The sequence below is a fragment of the Falco cherrug genome, chromosome 5, assembly GCF_023634085.1.
Source record: "Falco cherrug isolate bFalChe1 chromosome 5, bFalChe1.pri, whole genome shotgun sequence".
In the NCBI taxonomy this organism is placed as follows: domain Eukaryota; kingdom Metazoa; phylum Chordata; class Aves; order Falconiformes; family Falconidae; genus Falco; species Falco cherrug.
The window spans coordinates 49,497,274-49,510,532 of NC_073701.1; the positions used below are offsets into that span (position 1 = coordinate 49,497,274).

Consider the following 13,259-nt stretch of genomic DNA (forward strand, 5'->3'; position numbering starts at 1 on the left):
CATTTGCAATCTTCCTAATGAGAAAGGGTTTTTGATAAGGCAATGGTGGAACATTTACTCGGCAAAGCAGCACTTATTTACACTTCCTGTGTCACTCCAGAGCACTTGTTGTTCAGAGACTGTAGGACTTACTTGTCTGTCTGATGTAAATGTAGCTGTTGCCTTCATTTGTTTCCAATACAGAAGTTCACACCATGCTGGATGCACTGTTACCGCCAGATACTTATTTCAGATTTAACCCTCTTATGAATGAAGACATACCTCTGGATGAAAGTCGTAAAGAGAAACTCAATCAGCTGCAGACAGATGGAATTCGTTATTTAGAAAGAAATGAAGAAAAACTGAGAAAAGCTGCAAAAATATTAATACAAGAAAAAACAACTTTGCAGAAACTTCAGGACTGGATAAGATTAAAGGCTGACATGTATGAAGGCCTTCCATTTCTTTCCAAATTGTGAATATGTAATGCATGAAAGGTGATAAATGTAAATCTTGTTCCAGAAAATCCATTTAATACTTTAAAGGAAGAATGTTTATTGGGGGGTAAATAACATCTTCGGAAAGCTATCAGAATTCGGAGAAAGCAATTCAAGGTGGCTGTTTCGTGCACACTTACTGATACAAGGTTTTATGGTGTTAATTTTTTTTTTTAACTTTACAGATCTTAACTGTTGGTCTACTTAAATTTGTTAGAAGTCTGTTTGTAAAACTGAAAATTATGAAAACAATTGTGGTATGCATTTTTGGATGTATGTACCATAATTATGACGGCAGTAAAACTTTATTTATCAACTACCAGACTTACACAAAATTAACAAAAAATAAAATCCTTATTCACTTTAGCGTAGGCGATATACCTGCTAGGCTCTTACATAGGCAGTGTGTTTAACAGAAATGTAACGTTCTTACAAAAACTTTGCCTGTGTTAATTGCACTTTTACATTTGAAAGATAACATCTAAATTCTTTTTTTATTTTATTGGGTTTTGTACATAACAATATTGAGATGTTTGGATGACTATAAATGCATATTAAATTATCAAAAGTAACTGTAGGACCTGCTGCCGCCTTTTTTTTTGGGGGGGGGGGGTGCAGATAACCTCAGATTGGTTCATTCATTATTTGAAAATAATCTTAAGCCCCAAAACTTCACTTGAGCAGCTATTCTGGACACAGGATAAAGGAAATAAAACTTTGAAATAGTTCGCATTGAGTGAGAAGCTTACTATAGAAGGTTCAGTTTTGGGTGCCAAACTTAAGGTGTCTCTAGTGAAAAAAATAAGCAGTTGATACATGAAATAATAAATCAGGCATTTCCTTATGTCTCCTGCTTTTCATATATGCATTCTCTTGAAATTACCTTAAAGTTGTGAAGTTAACATTTAGAGATTACTACAACCTTACTGCTCATTCCTCTGCAACTTTTTGCTTATGTCAAGAAGGGTTGTATGGTAAGTTATGACGATATAGTATGTCAGTGAAACAACATTTTCAAGAACAGGAAGGTACACAAGTTCTTCAAAACAGTATGACTGCAGTGAAGTTTGAGTTAGACACAGCTGCTGTCACATGTTGAGCATGTTCCCATTAATAAGATTGTTTGACAGGTTTCTGGGTGAGTTTTTGCCTCTTCTTAGGCAGCTACAATACATGAAAATATTTACTAGATAAAATGTCCAGTTTCACAAAAAACCCCAGTGTATTTGGCACTTTGACTTTGGGGACTAATCACCTGCCATTGCATTATCTACTGAAAATAACATTTACTTTGATAGTCACCTTCTGTACTTGTCCTAAAATAGTGAAAATTTTATTAGGCTGCCTTTAGGAAAGAAACTTTGAGGAAGAGAGATGAGATCCTTTGTTATCTTAGGAGTTGCTACATAGTATTCTGTGACTGTGCAAGAAAAGATTTGATATGGGCTGCTCTTTTTTTAATCTGGTGGATTTAAAATTTTTATGTCATTTTTACCCCAGTGACCATACTTTTGTGGTACTCCCTCTGTTCTCTGGCTTGTTTTTGCCAGTGAAGCTACTAAGTGTCATAAGCTGTAGCCTTCAAGTTTTTAGATTGTTCCCGAAGAGAAACGGCGAGAAAGAAGTTAAAAAACTACAGCAATTAAAAGCTAAGTGAAAGAATGCATGTTGGTCATTTTCACCACCACCACCCCCTCTGTTTTTTTAAATTATGGACACCAAAAGTAATTTCTTGAACAGGGCACTAATACTAAAAAGGAGTTTTATGGTCTTGGTGCAACTGTACTTCCTACAAACTTCCCTTCTTCATTCCAACTATTAAGAACTAAGTAAAAGAATAAGAAAAGATCAAGCCTTTCCCATCGGTGTGAGATAGTTTAAGCATATAACAAAGAAACTTCACCATTGTTCTGATCAAGGCACCTTGTATAGAGTTAAGCTGTGTTGCCAGCAACATAGACAATATGTGATAGTCTGCTGGAACAACACACATAATAATACTTTTTCCCCTGGCAAAGAGCAAAGTCATGGCATCATCCATAAGGCTATCAAAGGTGTTATTCTGAATTCGTAAGTTTGCAGTCATAGGGTTTTGGGATAAGTATTTAAGAAAATGCTTACCTGTAGTAATCAAAGTGATAACATTTCCATTTAATTTTTAAACAATTAAAACTTATGAGTTACTAATGTTAAGAGGTGGACTTCACAGGTGGCTAAATGATAACTTTCTAAACAAATCTTTGCAAAATTGACATAATCTCCTTGCTCTGATTTTGAAAGGCAGCAAGAAAGAGTCCAGACCATGAAATGAAAAGGTATAGATATAATCTCCTTTTATGCAAAGTCAGAAAAAGCCTCTAGTTCATCTATTGGTTTCTAATTATCTATGCAGAAGATCTTAATTGAAGGACATTTCATTACCAAAGAAAAGAAAATAAAAATTTTTAAGTGTTAAGTGTGATCATGGATTTTAGTATATTTCCTGTCAGTGTCCATTCCAGCAGTGATACAAAGATACTGATTTTATTGCAGAAAGCACAGTCAGCAGCAGTCGAATGTAATTATAGTTTTGGTCACTACTATTAGAGAAAGAGATACTCAGACTAAAACAGATGCAAAGAAGGGCTGCCAAAGGGAAGATTAAGAGGGCATGGTTTGTTTCATCTAACAAAACAAGGGCTGGAAGGGGCGTACATGGTGCTGTTTAAAAATACTTCAAGAAGCATATGCTGATGGACATTTGCATAAAAACAGAGGTGCTCAACCTGACCAGAAATAAATTTAGCCAGAAGGTAAAAAGGTGCTAAAGTCCCATGGAGCAAGATTACAGAATAGCTATAAAAATAATTAACAGAGCAAAAGAAACTGTTTTAGTGTAAGTTTTAGAAAATTAGCTCCTGAAAATGGTGTTGTATAAAGCACTATGAGAACAGCTACTAGTCTCCATGACCAGCTGAATCCGTTCTAACCCACACAGCAGGTAAGAACTCATTAGCCCCTTATATAAAACAGAATCTATAGGCTTATGGAAGCTTCTAACAGCTCCTCCTCATTAGGCCTAGTAGATAAGGATTGATCTAAGTAAGGTTCTTGTCTTTGATCCACCACTGACAGAGCATTTAATTTATTTTGCTTTCCTTGCTGGTGAAGAGAGCTGAGAGGCTAAGTAATACAAGACACATGAAAGGTGAAGGAAAAATCTAGTGTGTGCTTACTACTCATTGGCACCATTAATTTTTCATCAGACATTAAAATGCTTATATGCTGCTGGGTCCAAATAGTGCTGATTTTCTTTGGTTAAAAGACTATTCTCAAAATGTCAAGTATTAAATACAGACATAATCTGCTGCAGGAGAGGCTGTGTTAAGGCTTCCTCTTTCTGCTTAAGGACTGCTCTCCCAGGTGCAGCTGTGATATAAACCCATAGCCTTGTACGTTCAACTACATAAGGCAAGAAAGCAAAACCACTTTTTCTTTTTTGCACTGATGCCTAAGAAGTGGGATGAATTTTCAGACCTTGCAGAACTTTCCAGTTAAGGGATGGTTCAGTGCTAGAAGTAATGTATATTCTTAATGTAATCATATTCATTTTCAAGGAAAAACAAGCGTGCCAAATGCCTCTTCCTCAAACTCTGTAGCCTCAAGATGAGTAGGCTTGCTCTTTGCTCCAGCTGCACATTGCTGAGGTGTGAACTCAAGGGGCTGCTGCCCCCCGAACCCCCTGTTTGCTGCTCAGCCTTCTCACCCCCGGCCTCCTCTTTCCCACACCTACAGTCAGGTATGCTCCTGGTATGTACCAGTTAATTCCAGTGTGTCACCTGGTGCAATACTTTGCTGATGGCCTTCGCTGTTTGCACTTACTTATATAACAGTATGTGTTTTTTACTATTATTGTTGTTCTTCCTTCAAGATTTAACAAGGACAATACTATTACTTATTTCAATGAAATTGGCAGACTTCGGTAAGGGGGAACCATTAGCAATTTTCAGCATAATATAAAAATTAAACAAGCACTGAAATACTCCAGTACTTATATCCCTGGTAATGAATGTTTAATCCTTAGTAGCAATGTAATTTTGCTTGTTACTTATGATTTAATTTAATTTATTGTTTTCTCGTAACAATATCATCAATGGCTATTTCACCATATAGTTGCAATAGCATAAAAAAGATACAGTAGCATTTTGAAATCTTTACCTTTCAGGAAGAAGCTGTGATACAGCATTTTCATGTAAAATCACAGAGGTGGCCTGGAGAGGTTACTAACACCGTTAAAGCACAATGCAGAGTTCAGCAAACATAATTTTAGCATTTAAAATCTTTTTTTCATTTTCAAAATTTTGTAAACTGCAAAAGGAACAGTTTTCTGTGCTCACAGCATTATTTCGTAGTTGAATAAGATAATCATCACAATACTATCATCTTCCAGAATGTCTCAGAATTTTGATAGCAAATCCCCAGAATTAATTTATTCAAAACCTGGTCTGTGTCTACTTTTGGGCATAATTTCAGCAAAACTGCTGTTCCATGCTTCCTCACTGGCTGCTCTGTAGAAATCATAAATATGATCCTGTCCTCTCCTTTCGTACTTCGTTTGAATACATTTTCAGGGAGGCAAGTCAGGCAGCCATGGAACACTTTAAACAACAAAATGACAAGACCTATATTGTAAAGAAAAAAAGAAGAAATGTTGGTTTTAATGAGAGTTTTAAAAGCTGAGTACAGGATATTTCTATCTTCCTGCAAGGAAAAGCAGGTATCTCAGGTACTGCTTAAAATGTGGAGTCAAAGGACAAAACCATTGGCACTATTAAATTTGACTTCAAAGCATTACTTTACGGAGTCTGCTAAGACATAAGCAAAACTTGAAACTTCAAAACTTGTGCATTGTGTCCCTTCTAGCTGGTTTATTTCTTGGTAAGTGTTAGATTTAAAGCCATCACCAAGCAAGTCTGGACAATACTTAGACAAATCTGGGTATGAATACCGCAGGAAAGACAATAATATTTCTACAGCAGACTGAGTTTTAAATAATTTGCACTAGATGTATCATAAATTCTTAGGAAGAACTACAGATCAGTAAGCAAAGTTTAGATGAGATTGTCAGGAAGCAAGTATGCTCTGGACAGCTGTTTATTGCATGGGTTTATATGTATATAAAAATAGTTGTGTATATTAGAGATAGTAAAGAAAAAATCAAGACAAAATACTTTCCATGTGATGCTGTTCCTATATATTTTATCTCTGGCCTGTAAAGTGCATTCACTTCAGATTGTCTTTGAGAAAAGGAAAGCTTTTCCTCATCTATTATGCAGGGCTCAGCACACTGCAGCCTCTCAGGTAAACATCATCTCTTCAAACCAATACATTTACAACAGGTACATTGTAATTCAAATGAAATTTAATTTAAAAAAAAAAACAAACAACCAACTTAAAAAAAGCAATTAGTTTCCAGAACCAAATGTATCCAGCAAGTTAGATCAAGAATGTAGAGTGGCTACTGTCTTTTCTCAGCAATTGATACGAGTAGGTGGAAGGTACTGTCACTGTGGCACACCCAGAAGGCAGCCGTACTTCATGCAGTTTCGGCTGCATGGCCACTTGGTCACTCTGCAAGTGGCCTCTGCTGGCATGGGACGCTGTGGCAGCTGTACGCGGGCAGCAATAGGTAGGTATTCAGCAGATATTCTCTTCCTCCACAGTACAGTGGTAGCCACTTCATATTAGTACGCACTCCATCTGGTCAGGCCTTTACAAAATCAATCCACACAGAAAAAGATACTTCTCCTTCCTGCTGGAGATAATGAGGAAGGAGACTTGGATCATTATTGCTGTCCAGGACACAATGCCTTTGCTTTCCTCCCTCACAATAGCTACTTTGTACAGAAGAAGCTCTGGCAGCCAGGCCTCAGAAAACAATACTCCATGGTCACTATAGCCCACAGTCAGCTCAAAGTCACTAGAAGCACTGGAAAGGACTACTTCTCAGGTCTCCAAAATGCTTCAAAATGTCTGATTTCCAGTTTGGCTTAGACTCCCAAAGCCTACAGCCATTGACTGGCAGTGTCAAGAGCTCTCTGTGCAGAATGTCCCCATGGTGAGTTCCCCATTGCAAAAGAACTTCAGAGGAATCCCCAGAACAAATAAACTCCAGCTGACAGCAGGTACCTCATTTTGGTAACCTTTACTATAAGAGCATCCCTGACAGACCTGGTACCAAATGCCCAGGTGACATACAGGGATGTCTGTGAAATGGGCAGAGTTATTCTTAGGATGGAGCTGGTGCCATGCCTTCTTTCTGCCCAGGACAGTTTCTCAAAAGAAGACTCCCATGCCAACCTTCTGTCCTGGAGAAATCTACTGCACTATGAGACAACACCAGTTCCCAAGCTAGATTCAGTGTTGGGCTAAGGGGTGTTAGAGCAGGTTTTCAGGTGTGGGAGGAAGGGAGCATGTTTCCCCAGCAAGCCCAAGCATAAGTACTGGTTCTGTTCTGCAAAACCTACTTTTATGACTTTTGGTTGTCATCATGGGGTGACATGGGAATAAGCAGGCCACTATTCCATGTGTCAACTTTTCTATCATGTGAGAGGACAATCTCCTGTTGGTGGTTGAAAAACTTAATTCATCTCCACATGTGCCTGTGCTGCCATGCTTTTGCAGAGATGTGCCATCTATGTGGGCAAAACCATGCATCGTGGAGGTGGCATGGAATATGTGCTGGCAGTCTCACATCACTGCAGACCACATGAGGAAGTGATCTCAGTGGTACTGTAAGAGTCCTGTTACTGGAGGAACATGGCCCTGGCCATCAGCTGGGTCTTTCTCCAGAGCCCTGAAACATTATGGATGCTGCCAGAGGCACGCTAAGGGGAGACAACAGATGAATCTGAAACCGCACAAAGCAGACCTCGAAGTCTGTACAAAGTAGCAAACAGAACTAATTAGGTGCTCAGAAATATGTACTTTTTTATCATGACAGCTCCTGGACAGCTTTTCTTCCCTAGTTACCTAAAAAGAAACAAGAATAAAGAGCTTCTTCAGAAGGTAAGTCACCCTGTCAGACTGTATTTGTAAAAACAAACACATAGCATCTCATAAACCCCTTCTCCACAACAGTAAACAGCAGATTAGAAAATGATTGAATGTAGTTGGTTTTCTAATCTGATGCAGACATGCTCAAATAGCTTTATAGAGATACAGCACTGCAGTCTTCATTTAGCTTGAATTAAACAATACCTGCTACAGCTAGTCTGTATTTTAGTGTTAGCCTCTTATCTGCAGTCACCTGCTGTGAAGGTCAACAAATCAGATCACAGAAGGCTCAATGTTAGTATCTTAGATCTTTGAGCTTTTATTGAGGTATAGGTGTCAGAGCTCTGTATCTCTTATCTCTACGCATATGTATGTCTCTCTCCTTACTAAAACAAGATGTCACAGTGGATGGTGGCAAGCAGTCTGCTGCACGCTCAGCTGCATCTACTCTTCCACAGCTCTGTGAAGATGTCTGGGATTTCATAGTTTTTCTCAGACAAGTCATCTTGCCTCATTCTCATCTCGCTTTCAAGGTCTAGAACAATAGCTGTTGTGAATCAAGGTCTAGGTTCACTTCCCTAGGGACAAAAGGTATGGCAGCATTTCTATATGAGTTCCTACCCGAGTACTGCTTTAAGATCTTCCCTTTCTCTTTCCCTGAAAAGATAGGGGCTTTTTTCTATGTCATTGTTCCACATTCTGAAGAATTTTTTTTTTTTTTTTTTTGTTTAGCTCTGCCCTGTGAACTTGACTATGCCTGGTTTGGCTTCTGATGTCCCTGTACCTCCAATGCTGTGTTTTTAAAGTACTGTCTTTGACACATGAATGGTCACATGCCTTGCCTAATTTTGAAACCTAATGCTGCTGTTATAAACAATTGTTAAATGATTTGTAGAACAGTCTTTGTGCTCATCTATTTCTCTGTTTATTTCTGGACAAGAGTGTACTTGCCTAAGATAGCTCTCTTCATGTTACTTCTTGAATTTGTGCCATGGAACAAAGAATGATGAAAGTGTTACAGCAAAAAAAGCAATAGCCTTGTTTTTCCTGCTCAAAAAAGTCAGTGTTAGAGCATTTCTAAACCTTTGAGTGGAGAACAAATGTTTCCCAGAACAACAGATGATTGGAGAAATGAGAAAATCATTATTACATAGCTAAAATATCAGAAGATCATAGATAGTGCCAAGGGATTGATTTTGGTTATGGTAGAAGGTTCGTCACTAATCACAACAAAAAATAGCTTCAGAACTTAAGTGAAGGTTAGCAGAAAAAAACAAAAGTTTGATGTCAAAGGTATATATACCATGTTTTTGAAGAGAAATCTAGATGACAGATTAATCTATTTGTCTTGAAGGCACAGACTGAAAAATTAAGCCACAACTTCACTTGTGATTGATCACAGACATTCATATATCAAATATGCAGATTACCATTGAATGTGCAAAATAAAATGGTTATTTAGCATATTTAAATATGTGCAGAAACTCAGACTTAAAGCTGTTTCTGTGGTCCATGGTAGTGGAAAATAGTGAACAGGTGCAGGCACACGTCCAGAAAAACTTGGATGTATTGACTCCAGAAAAACTTGGATGTATCCACACTCATTTAAAAGTTCCCTGTAAGGAGTACAGACATTCTCCTTGTGCCATTTTAAGGATCATATTAGATTTAAAAGTTCGGGAATCAGTTCCATAGCTCCAGAGTTTTCCACTGCCTTTCCTAAGGTTGGCCGGCTCACCTTGCCTCCAGCTTTGGGTACCAAGAGTCTGCCAGCTACACCTGTGAGAGCTAGTGCCAGCCTATGGACCAACCATATTGCTTGTCATCAGTTGGGCTCTACAGCACCAAGGAGCAACAAAACTGCATGCTTTACCTTTTTAGGCTTGCTTCCACTCTGCTTTTATTATTAAAGAAATGAAAAATTCAGTTGGTATTTAGACAGTTTGAGTAAACCACAAAAACTTTACACCACTGTTGGTGACGAAACAACACAGAGTCTGTGCTCTGTGACTTCGGCCGGCTGATTTGAGGGCATACTGCTGGTACCTGTACTACTACTAAAACTGCAAGTTTTCAAAATATTCAAGGGAACTCCTGAGCTGAGGAAACTGCTGGACTCTTGTAGCAGTCAGCATCACAGCAAGCAGGGAAGCAGGTTCCAGCACCAGAGGAGGTGAGTGATTATCCTTTAAATGTGAGCCCTGCCTGAGCACATTGGAAGGAGTAAGGGCAGTCACAGACTGAAAGACTGACAATCTTAGGAACACAAACTGGAAAAGGGCTCGCTTCCAGTGAGAGAAAAGCGTGAACACCAGGGACCATACATCATTAACTAACATTTTTCATGCATTTGAGTGACATACAGCACACAGATGGAAAATACCAAACTTCACGATAATTGCTGTATGTGATACTAGTTCTTCCAGCAAAGTGTAAATAGTGAGACAGAGAAAAGTAATTTCCAGTGTTATTCTTAGAAATTGTGTCACTTTCCTTCAGTTTGTGAAAGGAAAATTATATGCTCTTGCCAGAAAAGAAAGGAAAAATAATGAAGCTCAGGGTCTATTGGCAAAGGGCATGGGGTTAGAAGAGATCAACTAGGAGAGGACTTAGTGAAGCACGCTGTAGCTTTACTAAGAAGTGCGATGCTGGTATACCATGAATTGAAAATGATCAAACAAAATACAGAAACACAGGCAGAAACTCATCTGCTAGAGACAGAATGGTAAACCTAATAGATCTGCTTATGCTGTTCATGTATCAATGCAATTTTCTATTAGCAATGAGGAGAAAACAGAAAGGTATTACTTCTGTTATGCTGAGGGTCACATCTGCACATGCAACAGGACCTTTCAAAATTTGCTGCACCTCAACTGAATGTCAAAAGCATGGGGAGAATTATTTCCAACAGAATGTCACCTGTCAGCATTTAGAACATCCCATCTTTTAATTTTAAAATTCCTTTCTTTTGTTAAATGTGTACATCTCTTGTGATGCACAAATGCATTGTTTTTAATTAAGTCATTTTTTGTGATCCACATTAAACATATTCAGGGTTTTTTTTTTTTCTGAGTCCTTCAAAGTATTTGATTCACCTGGGGCAGATTTCTTAAACTAAATTCAAACCTAGAGGTCATCACAACTAGAACATTCCCAGGGGATCTCAGCTCCTCTTCCAGGCTTCCCAAATGGCTAGTAATTAGCTGTTGCAGTGATCATCAATCACATCTTCTAAACGCCATTTGGTGCTTGGATTATGACAGACCCTATGAATTATTAACTAACCTCCCTGCCAGTTAAAGCTGAGAATACTCACATACTGCATTACAGCCGGCACTGTTATTGAGGTGATAAGCTGTGCAGGTATTGCTTTTCCTCCTGTCCTGGGTGTTTTGCCTGTATGAATTGCACATTTCAGGGTCAGAAATAATTTTTTCTTTGGTATGTTGGACTGACAGAAATAAAAACATGAAGAGTGAAACCTTTCACTTGAAGTAATTACAGTTCTGTGGACCTTTAGGAATACATAATTATCTGATACGGTGACCAGTACAAGAGAATCCTGGCAATATGTTTGGTTATGCAGAAAAAACCCCAAAGCTGATTGTTCACTATCATCTGCTTCAGAAATCTATAAGGACCACACACTGATGTCTCTCCTCTGGGAACCTAGTAAAGCCAGTCAATTTATCCAGAGATTTTCTCACTTAAACTGCCTCAGGGAATTCAAACATAAGCAAACATAATTGCAACATAGGGGCAATGGTGTGTTTTTAATTTAAAACTCATCTCATCCTTAGAAGGTCCAACAGACTTAGAGAGGAAGGTGTATCTTAAGCAAGCAGACTAGAAAAGCCCTTTGGGCGTTTTTCTACTTCAAGACTAAAGGGTAACTTCAAAAGGACTTAATTGATGTAATTTTTTACCGCAGTTTTCCTCTCTTTCTTCTCAGTTTCCCAGGCAAAACCTTTCCTTCATTCTAAGCCTTACTACATGTGATCAAAATTCATGTTCGTGTGCTGGGAAAGGCAGGAGACCTTACTCTTTCACCAACTTTGCTCTTTTTCTCTGTCATCTGAAAAGACTTAAGTGCATGCTTAATTTTTTTATGTGTGAATCATTAATAAACTGATGTATATGCACAATAAACAAGTGCATGGTGGATTGGAATAAAGTTTCACTAAAGCAAGGGTTAACAGCTCTAATAACTATTATTAGGCATTTTCCAGAATCTTGGAGTTGCTTCCTAGCTCATTTCCATAATGGAAAACTCCCGCTGAAGACAAACACTCTTAACCTGCGAGACACATAGCTTAAAGATGTAACAGGTTAAATCATAAGGTCAAGCTTAGCTTAAAGTTAAGCCATTTTTGAAAATGGAGCTGCTTAGTATTCAGCTCTGTAGAAGTCCCTTGGATAAATTTCCTGGTGTCTGTAGACTTTTGATGTTTGTGGAGCAGTTTTTCAAGAACCTTGACCTGTGACTTAGGCTTGTAAGAGATTTTTAACTGTCTCATCCAGTATCTTCTAATGGAAAAATGTGAACTCTAATCATGCACACAAAATGTGTTTGGTGTTTGCAGATGGTTTAATCTGCTGTGTGTGAAGGACTTCCTTATTTATATACCAGATAAAATATTGGTCCTGTTGAAATCAATATCAAATTTCCATTGACTTGAGCCATTTCACCATGTTGAGTACAGCTGTCAAAAATAGATGTAGTTTCTGTAATATGCCACGGATCACATTGAATACATAGTTTATATAATCCTTTCTCTCTCAAGTTTCTGACAAGTTCCAACGGTCCTTTATGTTCCTTGAGATCACCTTCTGAGCATGGCCAAACGTACTGTGGTCTGCATACTTTGGTATCTGTGGATGTTTCAAAAACTTCACCTCTCTCTTTTATCTGAAAACTTGATCTCTTAAGCATTCTCAGAGGACATCCATCTGGTAGATTAAACTTGACACAAAACCGAGCTGATGGTAGTATCTTCCTGTGATTAGAATAGTCCAGGGCGTGTGAAACATTTGTTTAACTCCTTTTTCAGCCTTTGCTAACTACCAGCTAAGAAATGGAGTATTCAAAAATAAAATGGTGGTGCCATCTCTCCTCCCAAAGGTACTTCACTTTGCATGGAATTATTAAATACTCATAGGCACAAAAGAGAACATTAGTCTAGATAGTCAGGCTATTGGGAAGAAGGGAGGCCAGTGATAAATTTAATTAAAAAAAAACAAAACAAAAAAAACCCAGAAAAAAGCAGTGAAATATGTGCAGATATAGGGTTAGAACTCAAGATTCCCAATACACAGGCAAATATATCGATTACAGAGTTTCTGTCTGTGCAAGATGTATTTTATGTGTGTGATCTTACTTTCTTTCAGTGTTTAACTATCCTGTACAAGGTGGAAGAGCATCAATAAGGGAGTGCATTGAAAACTGTCTTCATCCTCAGATTCTCCTAGATGCTGTTGTTTGTGCCCAGAGAAGTTAAAAGTTCATTAAGTAAAGTTCATTAAGCAAAGGAAACAACTGAACCCAGACCTCCTACTTCCTTTCTCAGCACTCAAGCTAATGGAAGATGGGACAGGTGATAGCACCAGCAGCTCCTCCACTCCATCTGCCTGTCGAAGAACAGGATCCTCTCCTCCCATATTGCATTCAAGCATCTAATTCCTGAAGGAAGTTTCAGCCCTGTGAATCTCTGGCAGTGTCTCCCAGCGAGTCCTAAAATGGCAAGATTA

General features: G+C 38.3%; 1 protein-coding gene across 4 annotated transcripts in view; it reads left to right on the forward strand.

Moving 5' to 3' along the window:
• PNPLA8 (patatin like phospholipase domain containing 8) overlaps positions 1-1,053 on the forward strand; it is a 42,469-nt gene extending 41,416 nt beyond the window's left edge. For all 4 annotated transcript variants that reach the window (XM_055711275.1, XM_055711278.1, XM_055711276.1 and 1 more), the window contains one exon: positions 184-1,053. In XM_055711275.1, the coding sequence (XP_055567250.1) occupies positions 184-458 (275 nt within the window). In that variant the 3' untranslated portion in view covers positions 459-1,053. The remainder of the gene's footprint in view (positions 1-183) is intronic.
• Positions 1,054-13,259: the final 12,206 nt, after the last annotated feature.